The following is a 19821-nucleotide window of genomic DNA, read 5'->3' on the forward strand; positions in this document are numbered from 1 at the left end:
TTGTCTCCCTAGGTAGGTTTATTCCTAGGTATTTTATTCTTTTTGTTGCAATGGTAAATGAGAGTGTTTTCTTAACTTCACTTTCAGATTTTTCATCATTAGTATATAGGAATGCAAGAGATTTCTGGGCATTAATTTTGTATCGTGCTACTTTACCAAATTCATTGATTAGCTCTAGTAGTTTTCTGGTGGCATCTTTAGGAATCTCTATGTATAGTATCATGTCATCTGCAAACAGTGACAGTTTCACTTCTTTTGCAATTTGGATTCCTGTTATTTCTTTTTCTTCTCTGCTTGCTGTGGCTAAAACTTCCAAAACTATGTTGAATAATAGTGGTGAGAGTGGACAACCTCGTCTTGTTCCTGACCTTAGAGCAAATGGTTTCAGTTTTTCACCCTTGAGAACAATGTTGGCTGTGGGTTTGTCATATATGGCCTTATTTGTTGAGGTAAGTTCCCTCTATGCCTACTTTCTAGAGGGTTTTTATCATAAATGGGTGTTGAATTATGTCAAAAGCTTTTTCTGCATCTATTGAGATGATCATATGATTTTTCTCTTTCAGTTTGTTAATACGGTGTATCACATTGATTGATTTGCAGATATTGAAGAATCCATGCATCTCTGGGATAAACCTCACTTGATCATGGTGTATGATCCTTTTGGTGTGCTGTTGGATTCTGTTTGCTAGTATCTTTTTTTTTTTTTTTTTTTTCACACACACACACTGTATTTTATTTTTACAAGAGATAAATCGACTGACACCAAGCATTGTACATGGATGACCACAACAAAAGCAACAATGATTGCAATTACCAAACATGAAACACACTCATACTATGTCATAGTATTGACATTCAGTCCAGTAATCCTCCACTGTAACAGCTCCTTTACTTTGCAGTGAAAATTGATTTGTATATTCTTTGCCTCTGAGTCCTTGTGGAATTTTTTTTTTTTTTTTTTTTTTAAATTCAGACAGAAAGTCACAAAAATTATACTCATCCTCATCAGTTCACTCAGTCCCATGTAATTAATTTTTTTTTTCATCTTGATCTTTTGTTAGCACTTTCATGAGTTCATCAGTTTTTCATTAGAGTTCTGAAAATGCTTATTCATTCAGTTCAGCAGTACAGTCCGTTACCAGAAACCTGTACTTGTCAGAGTCTTTTCCATGTATTTCTTGAAGATGAAACCCTTTTATAGGAACATATTTGCAAAATCATCAGAGTACACCCAGAACTGTCTGTAAATGACAAAAGACTTAAAAATGACCACGGTTAAAGATTTGATGACAGTTCATAATAATGCAGTTGACAAGAAAATTAGTTATTTCTGAGATATACATTTTAAAGTAATAACTAGGATTATTACTTATAACATTATACCAGAACATATAAGATTTTTAGAAATTTCATGTAATGTCTGAAACATTTATATTAACATATTTCCATACATATTTCCATACAAGTACAAATATAAGATTTTTAGAAATTTCATGTAATGTCTGAAACATTTATATTAACATATTTCCATACATATTTCCATACAAATACAAATATGATTTTTAGAAATTTCATGTAATGTCTGAAACATTTATATTAACATATTTCCATACATATTTCCATACAAATACAAATATAAGATTTTTAGAAATTTCATGTAATGTCTGAAACATTTATATTAACATGTTTCTTCCATACAAATAACCCAATGAAAGTTTAGTATTAGTTGTTTTGTTTGTTTTTTTATACTGCAGGTTCTTATTAGGCATCAGTTTTATACACATCAGTGTATACATGTCAATCCCAATCGCCCAATTCAGCACACCACCATCCCCACCCCACCGCAGTTTTCCCCCCTTGGTGTCCATATGTCCATTCTCTACATCTGTGTCTCAACTTCTGCCCTGCAAACTGGCTCATCTGTACCATTTTTCTAGGTTCCGCATACATGCATTAATATACGATATTTGTTTTTCTCTTTCTGACTTACTTCACTCTGTATGACAGTCTCTAGATCCATCCACGTCTCAACAAATGACTCAATTTCGTTCCTTTTTATGGCTGAGTAATATTCCATTGTATATATGTACCACATCTTCTTTATCCATTCGTCTGTCGATGGGCATTTAGGTTGCTTCCATGACCTGGCTATTGTAAATAGTGCTGCAATGAACATTCGGGTGCATGTGTCTTTTTGAATTACGGTTTTCTCTGGGTATATGCCCAGTAGTGGGATTGCTGGGTCATATGGTAATTCTATTTTTAGTTTTTTAAGGAACCTCCATATTGTTCTCCATAGTGGCTGTATCAATTTACATTCCCACCAACAGTGCAAGAGGGTTCCCTTTTCTCCACACCCTCTCCAGCATTTGTTGTTTGTAGATTTTCTGATGATGCCCATTCTAACAGGAGTGAGGTGATACCTCATTGTAGTTTTGATTTGCATTTCTCTAATAATTAGTGATGTTGAGCATCTTTTCATGTGCTTTGTGGCCGTCTGTATGTCTTTGGAGAAATGTCTATTTAGGTCTTCTGCCCATTTTTGGATTGGGGTGTTTGTTTCTTTGATATTGAGCTGAATGAGCTGTTTATATATTTTGGAGATTAATCCTTTGTCCGTTGATTCATTTGCAAATATTTTCTCCCATTCTGAGGGTTGTCTTTTCGTCTTGTTTATGGTTTCCTTTGCTGTGCAAAAGCTTTGAAGTTTCATTAGGTCCCACTTGTTTATTTTTGTTTTTATTTCCATTACTCTAGGAGGTGGATCAAAAAAGATCTTGCTGTGATTTATGTCAAAGAGTGTTCTTCCTATGTTTTCCTCTAAGAGTTTTATAGTGTCCAGTCTTATATTTAGGTCTCTAATCCATTTTGAGTTTATTTTTGTGTATGGTGTTAGGGAGTATTCTAATTTCATTCTTTTACATGTAGCTGTCCAGTTTTCCCAGCACCACTTATTGAAGAGACTGTCTTTTCTCCATTGTATATCTTTGCCTCCTTTGTCATAGATTAGTTGACCATAGGTGCGTGGGTTAATGTCTGGGCTTTCTATCTTGTTCCATTGATCTATGTTTCTGTTTTTGTGCCAGTACCATATTGTCTTAATTACTGTAGCTTTGTAGTATAGTCTGAAGTCAGGGAGTCTGATTCCTCCAGCTCCATTTTTTTGCCTCAAGACTGCTTTGGCTATTCGGGGTCTTTTGTGTCTCCATACAAATTTTAACATGATTTGTTCTAGCTCCGTAAAAAATGCCATTGGTAATTTGATAGGGATTGCATTGAATCTGTAGATTGCTTTGGGTAGTATACTCATTTTCACAATGTTGATTCTTCCAATCCAAGAACATGGTCTATCTCTCCATCTGTTGGTATCATCTTTAATTTCTTTCATCAGTGTCTTATAGTTTTCTGCATACAGGTCTTTTGTCTCCCTAGGTAGGTTTATTCCTAGGTATTTTATTCTTTTTGTTGCAATGGTAAATGGGAGTGTTTCCATAATTTCTCTTTCAGATTTTTCATCATTAGTGTATAGGAATGCAAGAGATTTCTGTGCATTAATTTTGTATCCTGCAACTTTACCATATTCATTAATTAGCTCTAGCAGTTTTCTGGTGGCAGTTTTAGGATTCTCTATGTATAGTATCATGTCATCTGCAAACAGTGACAGTTTTACTTCTTCTTTTCCAATTTGTATTCCTTTTATTTCTTTTTCTTCTCTGATTGCCGTGGCTAGGACTTCCAAAACTATGTTGAATAATAGTGGTGAGAGTGGACATCCTTGTCTCGTTCCTGATCTTAGAGGAAATGCTTTCAGTTTTTCACCATTGAGAATGATGTTTGCTGTGGGTTTGTCATATATGGCCTTTATTATGTTGAGGTAGGTTCCCTCTATGCCCACTTTCTGGAGAGTTTTTATCAGAAATGGGTGTTGAATTTTGTCAAAAGCTTTTTCTGCATCTATTGAGATGATCATATGGTTTTTATTCTTCAATTTGTTAATATGGTGTATCACATTGATTGATTTGCGTATATTGAAGAATCCTTGCATCCCTGGGATAAATCCCACTTGATCGTGGTGTATGATCCTTTTAATGTGTTGTTGGATCCTGTTTGCTAGTATTTTGTTGAGGATTTTTGCATCTATATTCATCAGTGATATTGGTCTGTAATTTTCTTTTTTTGTAGTGTCTTTGTCTGGTTTTGGTATCAGGGTGATGGTGGCCTCATAGAATGAGTTTGGGAGTGTTCCTTCCTCTGCAATTTTTTGGAAGAGTTTGAGAAGGATGGGTGTTAGGTCTTCTCTAAATGTTTGATAGAATTCACCTGTGAAGCCATCTGGTCCTGGACTTTTGTTTGTTGGAAGATTTTTAATCACAGTTTCAATTTCATTAGTTGTGATTGGTCTGTTCATATTTTCTATTTCTTCCTGGTTCAGTCTTGGAAGGTTATACCTTTCTGAGAATTTGTCCATTTCTTCCAGGTTGTCCATTTTATTGGCATAAAGTTGCTTGTAGTAGTCTCTTAGGATGCTTTGTATTTCTGCAGTGTCTGTTGTAACTTCTCCTTTTTCATTTCTGATTTTATTGATTTGAGTCCTCTCCCTCTTTTTCTTGATGAGTCTGGCTAATGGCTTATCAATTTTGTTTATCTTCTCAAAGAACCAACTTTTAGTTTTATTGATCTTTGCTATTGTTTTCTTTGTTTCTATTTCATTTATTTCTGCTCTGATCTTTATGATTTCTTTCCTTCTGCTAACTTTGGGTTTTGTTTGTTCTTCTTTCTCTAGTTTCTTTAAGTGTAAGGTTAGATTGTTTACTTGAGCTTTTTCTTGTTTCTTGAGGTAGGCTTGTATAGCTATAAACTTCCCTCTTAGAACTGCTTTTGCTGCATCCCATAGGTTTTGGGTCGTCGTGTTTTCATTGTCATTTGTCTCTAGGTATTTTTTGATTTCCTCTTTGATTTCTTCAGTGATCTCTTGGTTATTTAGTAACGTATTGTTTAGCCTCCATGTGTTTGTCCTTTTTACGTTTTTTTCCCTGTAATTCATTTCTAATCTCATAGCGTTGTGGTCAGATAAGATGCTTGATATGATTTCAATTTTCTTAAATTTACTGAGGCTTGATTTGTGACCCAAGATGTGATCTATCTTGGAGAATGTTCCGTGCGCACTTGAGAAGAACGTGTAATCTGCTGTTTTTGGATGGAATGTCCGATATATATCAATTAAATCTATCTGGTCTATTGTGTCATTTAAAGCTTCTGTTTCCTTATTTATTTTCATTTTGGATGATCTGTCCATTGGTGTAAGTGAGGTGTTAAAGTCCCCCACTATTATTGTGTTACTGTCGATTTCCTCTTTTATAGCTGTTAGCAGTTGCCTTATGTATTGAGGTGCTCCTATGTTGGGTGCATATATATTTATAATTGTTATATCTTCTTCTTGGATTGATCCCTGGATCATTATGTAGTGTCCTTCCTTGTCTCTTGTAACATTCTTTATTTTAAAGTCTATTTTATCTGATATGAGTATAGCTACTCCAGCTTTCTTTTGATTTCCATTTGCATGGAATATCTTTTTCCATCCCCTCACTTTCAGTCTGTATGTGTCCCTAGGTCTAAAGTGGGTCTCTTGTAGACAGCATATATATGGGTCTTGTTTTTGTATCCATTCAGCCAGTCTATGTCTTTTGGTTGGGGCATTTAATCCATTCACGTTTAAGGTAATAATCGATATGTATGTTCCTATGACCATTTTCTTAATTGTTTTGGGTTTGTTTTTGTAGGTCCTTTTCTTCTCTTGTGTTTCCCACTTAGAGAAGTTCCTTTAGCATTTGTTGTAGAGCTGGTTTGGTGGTGCTGAATTCTCTTAGCTTTTGCTTGTCTGTAAAGCTTTTGATTTCTCCATCAAATCTAAATGAGATCCTTGCCAGGTAGAGTAATCTTGGTTGTAGGTTCTTCCCTTTCATCACTTTAAGTATATCATGCCACTCCCTTCTGGCTTGCAGAGTTTCTGCTGAGAAATCAGCTGTTAACCTTATGGGAGTTCCCTTGTATGTTATTTGTCGTTTTTCCCTTGCTGCTTTCAATAATTTTTCTTTGTCTTTAATTTTTGCCACTTTGATTACTATGTGTCTCGGCGTGTTTCTCCTTGGGTTTATCCTGTATGGGACTCTCTGCGCTTCCTGGACTTGGGTGGCTATTTCCTTTCCCATGTTAGGGAAGTTTTCGACTATAATCTCTTCAAATATTTTCTCTGGTCCTTTCTCTCTCTCTTCTCCTTCTGGGACCCCTATAATGCGAATGTTGTTGCGTTTAATGTTGTCCCAGAGGTCTCTTAGGCTGTCTTCATTTCTTTTCATTCTTTTTTCTTTAGTCTGTTCCGCAGCAGTGAATTCCATCATTCTGTCTTCCAGGTCACTTATCCGTTCTTCTGCCTCAGTTATTCTGCTATTGATTCCTTCTAGTGTAGTTTTCATTTCAGTTATTGTATTGGTCATCTCTGTTTGTTTGTTCTTTAATTCTTCTAGGTCTTTGTTAATCATTTCTTGCATCTTCTCAATCTTTGCCTCCATTCTTATTCCAAGGTCCTGGATCATCTTCACTATCATTATTCTGAATTCTTTTTCTGGAAGGTTGCCTATCTCCACTTCATTTAGTTGTTTTTCTGGGGTTTTTTCTTGTTCCTTCATCTGGTACATAGCCCTCTGCCTTTTCATCTTCTCTATCTTTCTGTAACTGTTGTTTGCTAGTATCTTGTTGAGCACTTTTGCATCTGTGTTCATCAGTGATATTGGCCTGTAGTTTTCTTTTTTTGTGGCATCTTTGTCTGCTTTTGGTATCAGGGTTATTATGGCCTCGTAGAATGAGTTCGGGAGTGTTCCTCCCTTTGCTATATTTTGGAAGAGTTTGAGAAGGATAGGTGTTAGCTCTTCTCTAAATGTTTGATAGAATTCGCCTGTGAAGCCATCTGGTCCTGGGCTTTTGTTTGTTGGAAGATTTTTAATCACAGTTTCAATTTCAGTGCTTGTGATTGGTCTCTTCATGTTTTCTGTTTCTTCCTGGTTCAGTCTCGGAAGGTTGTGCTTTCCTAAGAATTTATCCATTTCTTCCAGGTTGTCCATTTTATTGGCATATAGTCGCTTGTAGTAATCCCTCATGATTCTTTGTATTTCTGCAGTGTCAGTTGTTACTTCTCCTTTTTCATTTCTAATTCTGTTTATTTGAGTCTTCTCCATTTATTTCTTGATGAGTCTGGCTAGTGGTTTATCAAGTTTGTTTATCCTCTCAAAGAAGCAGCTTTTAGTTTTATTGATCTTTGCTATCATTTCCTTCATTTCTTTTTCATTTATTTCTGATCTGATCTTTATGATTTCCTTCCTTCTGCTAACTTAGGGGTTTTTTTGTTCTTCTTTCTCTAATTGCTTTAGGTGTAAGGTTAGGTTGTTTATTTGAGATGTTTCTTGTTTGTTAAGGTAGGATTGTATTGCTATAAACTTCCCTCCTAGAACTGCTTTTGCTGCATCCCATAGGTTTTGGGTCGTCACGTTTTCATTGTCATTTGTTTCCAGGTATTTTTTGATTTCCTCTGATGTCTTCAGTGATCTCTTGGTTATTCAGTAGTGTATTGTTTAGCCTCCGTGTGTTTGTATTTTTTACAGATTTTTTCCTGTAATTGATATCTAGTCTCATAGTGTTGTGGTCGGAAAGGATACTTGATACGATTTCAGTTTTCTTAAATTTACCAAGGTTTTATTTGTGACCCAAGGTATGATCTATCCTGGAGAATGTTCCATGAGCCCTTGAGAAGAAAGTGTATTCTGTTGTTTTTGTATAGAATGTCCTATAAATCCCAATTAAGTCCATCTTGTTTAATGTATCATTTAAAGCTTGTTTTTCCTTATTTATTTTCATTTTGGCTGATCTGTCCATTGGTGATAGTGGGGTGTTAAAGTCCCCTACTGTGACTGTGTTACTGTTGACTTCCCCCTTTTATGGCTGTCAGCATTTGCCTTATGTATTGAGGTGCTCCTGTGTTGGGTGCATAAATATTTACAATATTATATATTCTTCTTGGTTTGATCCCTTGATCATTATGTAGTTTCCTTCTTTGTCTCTTGTAATAGTCTTTGTTTTAAAGTCTATTTTGTCTGATATGAGAATTGCTTCTCCAGGTTTTTTTTTATTTCTATTTGCCCCGAATATCTGTTTCCATCCCCTCACTTTCAGTCTGTATGTGTCCCTAGGTCTGAAGTGGGTCTCTTGTAGACAGCATATATACGGGTCTTGTTTTTGTATCCATTCAGCCAGTGTATGTCTTTTGGTTGGAGCATTTAATCCATTTACATTTAAGGTAATTATCGATATGTATGTTCCTATTACCATTTTCTTAATTGTTTTGGGTTTGTTACTGTAGGTCTTTTCCTTCTCTTGTGTTTCCTGCCTAAAGAAGTTCCTTTAGCATTTTTTGTAAAGCTGGTTTGGTGGTGCTGAATTCTCTTAGCTTTTGATTGTCTGTAAAAGTTTTAATTTCTCCATCGAATCTGAATGAGATCCTTGCCTGGTAGAGTAATCTTGGTTGTAGGTTTTTCCCTTTCATCACTTTAAATATGTCCTGCCCCTTCCTTCTGGCTTGCAGAGATCTGCTGTTAACCTTATGGGGATTCCCTTGTATGTTATTTGTTGCTTTTCCCTTGCTGCTCTTAATAGTTTTTCTTTTTATTTAATTTTTGATAGTTTGATTAACATGTGTGTTGGCATATTTCTCCTTGTATTTATCCTGTATGGGACTCTGCGCTTCCTGGACTTGATTGACTCTTTCCTTTCCCATATTAGGGAAGTTTTCAACTATAATCTCTTCAAATATTTTCTCAGTCCCTTTCTTTTCCTCTTCTTCTTCTGGGACCCCTATAATTTGAATGTTGATGTGTTTAATGTTGTCCCAGAGGTCTCTAAGACTGTCCTCAATTCTTTTCCTTCTTTTTTTTATTCTGCGCTGTGGTAGTTATTTCTACTATTTTATCTTCCAGGTCACTTATCCTTTCTTCTGCCTCAGTTATTCTGCTATTGATTCCTTCTAGAGAATTTTTAGTTTCATTTATTGTGTTGTTCATCATTATTTGTTTGCTCTTTAGTTCTTCTAGGTCCTTTTTAAACGTTTCTTGTATTTTCTGCATTCTATTTTCAAGATTTTGGATCATGTTTACTATCATTATTCTGAATTCTTTTTCAGGTAGACTGCCTATTTCCTCTTCATTTGTTTGGTCTGGTGGGTTTTTACCTTGCTCTTTCATCTGCTGCATATTTCTGTGTCTTCTAATTTTGCTTAACTTACTGTGTTTGGGGCTCCTTTTCGCAGGCTGCAGGTTCGTAGTTCCCATTGATTTTGGTGTCTGCCCCCAGTGGCTAAGGTTGGTTCAGTGGGTTTTGTAGGTTTCCTGGTGGAGGGGACTAATGCCTGTGTTCTGGTGGATGAGGCTGGATCTTGTCTTTCTGGTGGGCAGGACCGCATCCGGTGGTGTGTTTTGGGGTGTCTGTGACCTTACTATGTTTTTAGCCAGCCTCTCTGCTAATGGGTGGGGTTGTGTTCCTGTCTTGCTAGTTGTTTGGCGTAGGGTGTCCAGCACTGTAGGTTGCTGGTCGTTCAGTGGAGCTGGGTCTTAGCATTTTGACGGAGATCTCTGGGAGAGCTTTCACCGTTTGATATTACGTGTATCTGGGAGGTCTCTGGTGGACCAATATCCTGAACTTGGCTCTCCCAACTCAGAGGCTCAGGCCTGACACCCAGCTGGATCACCAAGACCCTGTCAGCCACACGGCCAGGTACATGGGCAGTTTCTTGCCTTTTGGGAAGTCTGAGGTCTTCTGCCAGCATTCAGTAGATGTCCTGTAGGAGTTGTTCCACATGTAGATGTATTTCTGATGTATTTGTGGGGAGGAAGGTGATCTCCAAGTCTTACTCCTCCTCCATCTGGAAGGTCCCTCGAGCCCTATTATTAAATGTAGAACTCTGAATCCCCATGGACAGAATTCTTGAGAAGTATATTGGCTGTCCACTCAAATATGTGCAATGCTCATCATGAAGAATCATCACTAGGAGATTCTACTTAGCTTCTTACATTCCCAAAATAAGTTTGCTATGTTCCCATAGAAGTAATGTTGTAAATGATGGTTGCGTATCTAAGACGGCCCACAAAAGCTTATCAACCCCTTTAGCAAATGACCCAGTTTAGCCTGACCTTATTCAGAGCATGGAGGGGCAATGGTGGGAAAGGTCCTAGTGGAAGAAGGAAGCCAGTTCCCTGTTATGAGGAAGAGGTGATTCCAACACCAGTGGATCCTTGGCTTCCCTGGCTACAGTGCAAGAAGATTCTGGCCAGTAGGGCAAGTGTCAGCCCAGAGGAGGTCTGGAGCAGGAAGAGTTCATGAGTGCCAGAGGTGAGGTGACAAGGGGGAAATTATATCCAAGAATTATATCTTATAGTTTTACTTTTTAAATAGTTATAACACCAAAGTTACTACTTCTCTGTTAATAAGTGAGGGCCTATCTTTATTTGAAGTTAGTAACCAAGTCTGATCTTGGCTTTTATGGTTTCACTAAGCTAATTTTAAAAAGCATATAGTATGGGTGTCCCTCTGTGTGTGAACTTAATTTCTCTTGAATTCCATTATTCTCTTACACCTATTCTATAAAGAGGGACCTCAGCAAATGCCTAAAACCCCTAACATGAAAGACTCTGGTTTTGTGTATCCCTGATGCTGGATGTGCCAATATTGTTTGGGGGGATTTTACATGAATAAGTTGACAGTAACTGTATTGTATGTGGCTCTAAAGTCATATATAAATCAGTTCTTTAAAAATTAAGTCCCAGAAGAGGTTGGAATGAACATCTTAGCTATAAAGCATGTCCCTTTATTCTATAACCATTCCAATTTTATTAGCTTGGTAAAGACCTTTTATTTTTCATTCTTTTTTGAGTTCAGCATCTCAACACAACTTGGCCTAAAACCGTCTCAGGGTAGTAGAAGCTTTTCCTCAGACTCTGACAAGTGAAACTCCAAACAAAAGTTGAAGTTTATTGCTTTAAAATAATGCCACAAGTCTGAAAACACATTGCAGGTGCTACATTGACCCTAGTGGAGACTATAGCTCCTCTGCTAAACTCCTTTCTGCAGAAAAACACTGTGGAGGGAAAAAAATAAAGGGATGGATGGGATTTTGTGGAGGTCATTGTTTCCATTTAATCCAGAATTCATTTGCCTCACAAAGCACTAATTGACTTGTGATAAGAGCTTCCTGAATAGGCTGTGAGGACACAAGAATAAAAGGGATTGGTACCAACTGTGATAAAAAAGCCCAGTGTCTGTTTCCTAATGAGCAGAAATGTCACACTGTAAGCATGCACTTAGAAGATAATTCTGGTGACTACAATTCACATTTTAGAAGTTGAATTTGTTTTTCAAAAAATAGATCTCCTTTCAACAGAATTCAAATATTTACCTCCTCCTCCCCCCCAAAAATCTGTCTGCCTTCCTGTCTGTCCATCTATAATACCTACCTACCTGTCTATCTTTAGAGCCCTCTGCTGGAGGCATGGAGCATGTATATTTATTATACCTCAGATCTTGCTATTTGGAGAAATAATATGGTAGCACTAGAACAGATAAATATGTTTTCCTGGCATAGCTTTGCATGTTTGCACCAGTCTCAGTAGAGCAAAAGGCTTCCATAATTAATTTTTTGTTCAGATCTTAAATGGTAACCAACACAACTGTATCATTTGATGAGGTAGAACAAAATACCATTAACAAAAAATTGATAATGCCTGAAATGAGGAGAAACCTACTAATAGGATGCATGCATTAGAATGTCTGAATGATCGGGAAGTCTTTTACCGTGATTTACTTATTGAATACATTTATTTATATTTTACCTTATTCCAGAAAGGATAATAGAGTGTGTGAACAGACATGCTTACTGCTAGTGAATGGCCTTTCAATGAAATTTTAAATGGAATGTTTAAAATTCCTGTCTTTCCTGAGAACCGACAATCTGAGAAAAAATGAGGTGTTGGAATTGAAGACAGCTTATCTATGAAGTTGGGTCTCTTGCTGTTATATGATTTCAAAATCAATCTTAAGAAAATGTAGGCAGTTTGACACGATGGCTATAAAGAGCACTCGTGTTTTCAAAAGTGAGACAGGACTAAATAGCAATGCTAGTTGAAAATCTCAGGGCTGGAATATTCAGTAAATCTTGAAAAGCTGTATCCTGTTCCACTGGTGTGAAACAATCCATTCCTTGTGAGAGAATTTCTACACTGTAAGTCATGGCAGTTTGGGATTAATTTGGAGAGCTCAAGATTTCTGGTTTAAAATTGTACCTGGCAAGTACCTAACACACAAGTTCCCACTAAAGTACTTTTTAAAAGTGATAAAACTTCACAATAACAGAAAACTAGAACTGAGGTCTTCCTTTGTCAAGAATCTAGAAAAAAATTTCACTAACTTTAGGGGCAAGAGAGTGTTGGGTTTACTTTATTTGAGGCCTACCTGAGATTTAGTAGGAAAACACTTTTATCTTTCTCTTACCATCTTACCAATGATTCAAAGAAGCAAGATTTACAGCAGTTAGAAAATTGGGCATGTATCCTTTACTGCCTCTGCTTTTTGCTGCACCATGATATTATCCTCAACCCCCTGTCAACACAGGTCCTTCCACAGCCATTCAGAGTTTGGATCCAAGAAATCCCTGAGCAGGAAGTCGGCGGGCTTTGGTGAGACCGTGCTGCATCCAGGAAGTATATTATATCAGCACTCTCGGTGGGACGGGTACCAGAGCATCCTGCTTCCGGTACTGCAGTTCATCTCATGCATTTGTCCACCAAGGCGGACAGCGGGAGTTCCGTCCACTGCAGCCAGTGCTGGATCCTGGAGTTTAACTAGAAATTATAGACACCAGCCCGCCATTTGTCCAGTGACCTAAGGCAGGAATTCAGCTGGAAAATCAGTGGACAGCGAGTAAAATCAGTGATGGTCCACGCATCCTGCTTTACTGCAGAATTCTTCCTGTGGTTTCAAAGGATATGAATACCAATGGCAAGTTAACATTATACCTATGGAAGAATACTGCAGAACAGAACAGAGTTATCCTTCTGAAAACTCAGAAGAACACAGGTTAAAAATAACTTAAAGAGCAAAGAAGTTTGGAAAATTATGTTCATTCTCTAGAGAATGCAAGGAGATAGACTATGAAAGCAGGGCAAGAAAGCCATGATAGAGTGCAGGCTAAGCTTAAAAGGAAGAGTGTTGGAAAGGAGACGGATGAAGCAAGGAACTATAAGAACAACTAAAAATGCAATGGCATCATTAAAATTGTCCTTAAGATCATAGAGAGCAAAAGTGAGATGGTAAATGAATGTTCCATTCAGGGTTATGAAAGACTAACGTGAGGAGTTCACTCCCAGAATGCAGAAGAGAAGGACAGAGAGAGAGAAATGAAGAGATAAGGGGACAGATGTCCTTACAGAGAACAGCAAGGGAACTTAAGCCTTGTAGGTGTTCCTTAGAATTAGAACTAGAAGAGGAGAAATTAACAAAAACATAACGGAAGAAAAATTTCCCAAGCCAAAAAAAGTTTGTGCATATCAAAAGGATTTACCATATTGCATTTAAAATTGGGAGAAAGAGGCCCTAACTAGATAAATCTGGGCAACATTTTTTAATGAAAAGTATAATCTGTGTATCCCCAAGCTTCCCCATCACATAGGTACAAATGAGAACATATTATTCTTTAATAATTCTTCTTTAATAATAACTTAGCCCTGAAGTCTTATGGCTCTATGGCCTCACTGTCTAAGAAGTAGAACCTCAACTGAACTTTTTAGGATACTATCTCTCCCATGTCTCTGGAAGAGGCCGTGTCCCAGTCTTGGTCCTGGCCGGCATCTCTACCGTTGCTTGGCTCACAGATTCTCAGTACCACGGAAAACAGCCCAGACCAGCCACTGCTGAGTTCATCCTGTGGCTTTAGGATCCTGACGTTCCTCAGGCAGCTACAGCCACTGTCATGTGTCTTCCAGCCATGACTCTCCGTGTTGCTGCCCTACCCCCAGTGTGAATCCAGCTCTTACCTTTTTCATTGAAGGCTTAGCAATGGTGGAATAATATTTAAACTCAGAGAAAATCACTGGTGGCTACCAGATAAGTTGTCTTTCAGAGCCTAAAACCCAGTCCCAAGTGCAACATCAAGGGACCCCTTTAAGAATCACTTCCCTCCTTAGCTCATTTTCAGACACCCAGTGGTCAAGACTAGTTTTCTTCCACTTTCTAGGAGTTCCTCTAAGTTTATGTCATAGTCTCCTGGGCGGCCAAAGCTCAGGTCTTAAAGTCCCCAGGTAAGGAAGCAGTTCCCTCTTCCTTCCATGCTAAGGGCTTTCCCTCAAGCCTTCCTTTCATATCTCAGAACCTGCCTTTTCCTGTAAGGAGCCAGGGGCATAGTCACTGTCTTCGTAGAAGTCTACTCCGGCTACCCTCAAGGATGTGCCCTTCCCCTGTTATGTAAAAGGGACAAACCCATCAGAGCACAGCAGAGAAACAACAGGACAAAGATATACATGTTCTTACATTGTCCCATTCCAAATTATAAAGAGGGAACAGACCCTGTTGTGTCTAACACTTCTCTAAGTATGGGTGGCTCAATCCTCATATATGAGCTTCGTCAACTGTACTCGTTAGGTAGGTGCTACACCTGCACAGGTGCTTTTCTGCAAGACCTTTCCAAGAAGAAACCTTCTCCCCAGCATGTGGGCTGGGAGTGGGAACTCAGCCCTGGGATCATGGAGGTGGGAGGCTGACCTCCCCTCCACATTTTACTCCAAACGTCACAGCCCTTGACATACATAAAAGGGCATGGCTTTCTGTCCCAGCACCCACTACATCTCCACATGTTCTTAGGCGAGATATCCTTATACATGAGGATAAAGATTTTTTTAAAACCCTATAGGCTTCCAGGCAAGAGATTTTCATTTTCACAAAGTAAAAGTATCAGTCAGTCTCTACCTAGATTTCTGGAATTCAGTGCTTCCAGAAGAATGGGATCACATAGTTGATACAAGAATTGAATACTCATGAAGATGTCTGTTATGCAAAAAGTCAACACAAAGATATCCTCTGATATACAATAGCTGTAAGAAGATTACACCCCTGTATCCTTCTTAAAAACCAAATACAGGCGCCTGGGCTTTGAGCGGCGGCGGCGAAGAGCGCTCGGGCGGACCACTCTGCTTTCCTGCGCGGCGCCGCCTCGTGTTCGGCCCCGCCGGCTTCTCCTCCCCAGACTGCCCTCAGCCTGTGCGCCAGCCGGCTCCGTTATGGCAACCCGCAGCCCTCGCGTCGTGATTAATGATGATGAACCAGGTTATGACCTAGATGTATGTTGTATACCTAATCATTTATGCTGAGGATCTGGAAAAGGTGTTTATTCCTCATGGACTAATTATGGACAGGACTGAACGGCTGGCTTGAGATGTGATGAAGGAGATGGGAGGCCATCACATCGTGGCCCTCTGTGTGCTCAAGGGGGGCTATAAATTCTTTGCTGACCTGCTGGATTACGTCAAAGCACTGAAGAGAAATAGTGACAGATCTGTACCTATGACTGTAGATTTTATTAGACTGAAGAGCTACTGTAATGACCAGTCAACAGGTGACATAAAAGTAATTGGTGGAGATGATCTCTCAACTTTAACTGGAAAGAATGTCTTGATTGTTGAAGATATAATTGACACTGGCAAAACAATGCAAACCTCGCTTTCCTTGGTCAAGCAGAATAATCCAAAGATGCTCAAGGTTACAAGCTTGCCTGTTAAAAGGACCCCTCAGAGTGTTGCATATAGACCAGACTTTGTTGGATTTGAAATTCCAGACAAGTTTGTTGTAGGATATGCCCTTGACTATAATGACTACTTCAAGGATTTGAATCATGTTTGTGTCATTAGCGAAACTGGAAAAGCAAAATACAAAGCCTAAGATGAGGGTTCAAGTTGAGTTTGGAAACATCTGGAGTCCCAGTGAATCACCAGGAAAATTATCAGATGTTCTAGTTCTGTGGCCAGCTGCTTAGTAGAGCTCGTTACATGTATCTTCTAAGAATTTCATCCGTTTTGTATTTTAGAAAGGTCAGTTGCTGCATTCCCGAACTCTTTATTTGCACTATGAGCCTATAGACTATCAGTTCCCTTTGGGTAGATTGTTGTTTGACTTGTGAATGAAAAATCTCTTAAACCACACCACTATTGAATGAAAATATTGAAATTGTATCTGTAAGAAACATTGAAAGAGAAAAATATATTAGTTTTTTAATTGGTATTTTAATTTTTATATATTCAGGAAAAAACAGAAGTGATTGAATATTGTTAATTATACCACTGTGTGTTTAGAAAAGAAGCAGTCAGTTTCATATCAGTGACACCATTTAGAGGTATCGTTATGTCGGATAAACCATATGTCCTGGAGTTATTTTAGTAGGTTTCAGAAGTATTAACTGTATTTTCCCGCTTGTTCAGATTATTTCTGGCGAATCTTTGTCAACAGTTCCTTTTAAATACAGGTCAATAAGTTCTAAAAACCTACCACTTTTTGAAGTCTTCAATGTAAAAATCCTTAAAATAAAGGCTGTCTCTTTAAAAGAAAAAAAAAAAAACCAAATACACACACATCAACTATGCAGAGAAAAAAGCTGGAAAGAAACATAAAAATATTTACAGTGGTTGCTTCAGTGATTTCTATTCTGCTTCTTTATTTTTCTTTGTATTTTCCAAAATTTCCTGAAAAACATTCATTGCTATTTTAACCTCTGAAAAGTAAAATATGCATTGGGAAAATTCAAATTAAAGAGCATCTGTAAGGGATAATAAAGAAAAAAATTATGGAACATCTGCAAGGGACAAAAACATGCTAGGAATTGTGTTCCCAGCTAATATACTGAACCTCAGTGTAGAAAATGGAGGGGGAAGGAGTATGCTCTTTAAAACAATGCCATCTCTTGCTATAAATATGTAAGTACTATATAAAATGTAAAATACTATATAAATAATATGTTTGCCAGTGTTTCACCTTAAAATGAAAGACTTCACATGCCCAATGAATGAAGCTAACCCCTAAAATAATATTTTTAATCTTTTGAAAGGCTGGTGACAATCAGAAAGGAAATTCTACACTTGTGTACCACTTTTTTCCCTTCATAGCATTTTTACCTAAGGTTTCTTCTTGTTTTGTTAATAGGTCGAGCAATATCATAATGTCATTTTCCACGGCCCAGAAGGAAGCTTGCAAGACTACATAGCCCATCAGCTTGCACTCTGCATGAAGGTAGGGGTCACTCACGTACCCTCTCCTTTTCTTTGAAAACACAAAAGCGTATAGAACTAATCACTCTCTTATCACAGCACAGACAAATGGCTGCAGGAGTCCCCTGTGAAATAGTGAGAGCTGAAGTGGATACTGGTTTCTCCAAGGACCAGCTAGTAGATCTGTTCATCAGTAGCGGTAAGACCATCTCAGCAAACTGAATTGTGATAACCGAAAGGCATGCCCTTCAAGTAAGCCGTTATACGGAAATAAATGTTGTTGCTTGGGGATAAATTTAAGTTGACTTTTCAGTTATGGAGCAGCTGCGGGATGAAAACTGGGAACCCAGGTGAGCACTTGCAAAAAATTATTTTCATGTACATACCATTGCATCTATTGCACATCCTATATTTTTCTTCTTTTGTTTATAAATTATCTGTTGGGAGCATACTACGTAACTGGCACTAGAGGATACCAAGGGAGGGGGTGGTGGGAGCAGTCCACCTTAGCAGAACTAAGCATTGCGTTATTGGTGCAGTTAAAAATTGCACAGTGATAATAAGGAGATAGGTTTTTGTTTTTTTTGTTTTTTTTTTAAATTATTTATTTATTTATTTATTTATTTATTTATTTATGGCTGTGTTGGGTCTTCATTTCTGTGCGAGGGCTTTCTCTAGTTGCGGCGAGCGGGGGCCACTCTTCATCGCGGTGCGCGGGCCTCTCATTATCGCGGCCTCTCTTGTTGCGGAGCACAGGCTCCAGACGCGCAGGCTCAGTAGTTGTGGCTCACGGGCCTAGTTGCTCCGCGGCATGTGGGATCTTCCCAGACCAGGGCTCGAACCCGCGTCCCCTGCACTGGCAGGCAGACTCCCAACCACTGCGCCACCAGGGAAGCCCCAGGAGATAGGTTTTTAGTAAATATTATTATTATTCATAGATTCTGTACAGCGAAAGCACCCCTATTGCTGCACCTGGGGTGCACTGCTTTCTCCACGTCATTCTTAGTATGCCATTGACTGGCACCTTGCTAAACACATGACATGCATTAATTAACTCATTTAATCTCCACAACAGCCCTATGCAAGTTGGTATTATCTCCATTTCAAAGGTGAGGAAACAGGCATAGATAGTTTCAGTAACTTACCACAACTACGTAGTGGCAGAACCGTGATTAAACATGTTTACTAATATAAAGTTTTCATAAATTTTCTATCTTAGGCTCCAGAGCATAACACCCCAAGCTTCAGCACAGGTGGAGTTAGTGTAATTCTGCATAGTATATAGCATGACTAGTGAAATAAAACTGAAATGGACCAACCTCTGGTCTCCAGAGGCTCCAAACCACCGGGACCCTGGGGAGCGGGTGAAGGAGGGAGCTGTGAGCTGGGTGAAGGGTGAGTTGAAATGTGAATTCAGGTCTCTTTTTTAGGGAGAGGGGTGATTCTTATCTCTGGAGCTGTGATCAAGGGAGATACCTTGTGGCTGGGACAGCTGGTGACCAGGTTGAGGAAGAGGGAAATTACCAGGAGTTCCTAAGTCAAGAAATAAACTTAGGAGGCAGATTTAGAGGGGAACTGAGGAATCCACAAGCCTAGAAGCACATTTTGGGGACAAGAAAATCCCACCAGAATCTGAATGTTGCTCTAGTACTCAGGCCAGTCTTTGGCCAGAAACTAGTGAGAGTAAGCTACAGAGAAAAGCTGTTTTCTCTGATGATGATACTAACAATAGCTAATGTTTATTAAGCTTTGACTCTGTAAACACCCTGATTTATAAACCTTTGAGACAAGAGGTTAAGTACCCTGCAGTGAGGACGCAGCAGAGTAGGACTCAAACTAGGCATTCCGGCTCCTCAGCCTGACCCGACTCACTGCCCACCGCTGCTCCTCAAAAACTCACCTGCCAAAATTTTTTTTTCTCCCCTTAGTTTTATAACAAAAGCCCCCTATGGTTTTCTACGTTCAGTCTTGCTTCATTTCAAAGTAAGAAGTTAAAATATTGTGCTCTCACCCTATCAGAGTAGATTAGCAATTAGACTGAATTCTGCTCTAAACTTAGAGAGCTAGAAAAAAAAAATCTGAGAACAGTGAATTAGGTCAAGAAGGATGCGAAGGTGACCAACTCAGCATTTCTGAATCCTTGGGGAGCATCTTCTTAGAAAGAACTCTTCTTCCTAATTTCTCAGTTTGGTGAGTCTCTTGGCACCCCACACTTGGAACTCAGGTCTCCCTGGCAGACTTGAAAACCTAAACGCCCACGGGTGCCAAAAAGCCACCTTAAGGGGTGAAGCAGGCTGGTTGGGGCTGGAGGAGGGGAAGCCTCTCTCCGTCGCCATGAGGGCAGCAGCTCCCAGCTGCGAGCAGCTGAGTGTAGACTCAGTGACGTGCGGTCCTGTGACTTGGAAGAAGAAGCCAGACATCCTGGTTTTTAAGTGAACATTTGGGAGGTTGTTCTTTCAATGTTTCAATGTTTTCAACT

General features: G+C 38.8%; 1 protein-coding gene and 1 pseudogene across 5 annotated transcripts in view; both read left to right on the forward strand.

Moving 5' to 3' along the window:
* The window catches only part of CTTNBP2 (cortactin binding protein 2), a 161602-nt gene that overhangs the window by 117595 nt on the left and 24186 nt on the right, over nt 1-19821 (forward strand). For all 5 annotated transcript variants that reach the window (XM_059933528.1, XM_059933529.1, XM_059933532.1 and 2 more), the window contains 2 exons: nt 17278-17364; nt 17442-17541. In XM_059933528.1, the coding sequence (XP_059789511.1) occupies nt 17278-17364; nt 17442-17541 (187 nt within the window). The remainder of the gene's footprint in view (nt 1-17277; nt 17365-17441; nt 17542-19821) is intronic.
* LOC132371433 (hypoxanthine-guanine phosphoribosyltransferase-like) lies at nt 15366-16063 on the forward strand (annotated as a pseudogene).

The sequence above is a fragment of the Balaenoptera ricei genome, chromosome 9 (assembly GCF_028023285.1).
Source record: "Balaenoptera ricei isolate mBalRic1 chromosome 9, mBalRic1.hap2, whole genome shotgun sequence".
Lineage (NCBI taxonomy): Eukaryota > Metazoa > Chordata > Mammalia > Artiodactyla > Balaenopteridae > Balaenoptera > Balaenoptera ricei.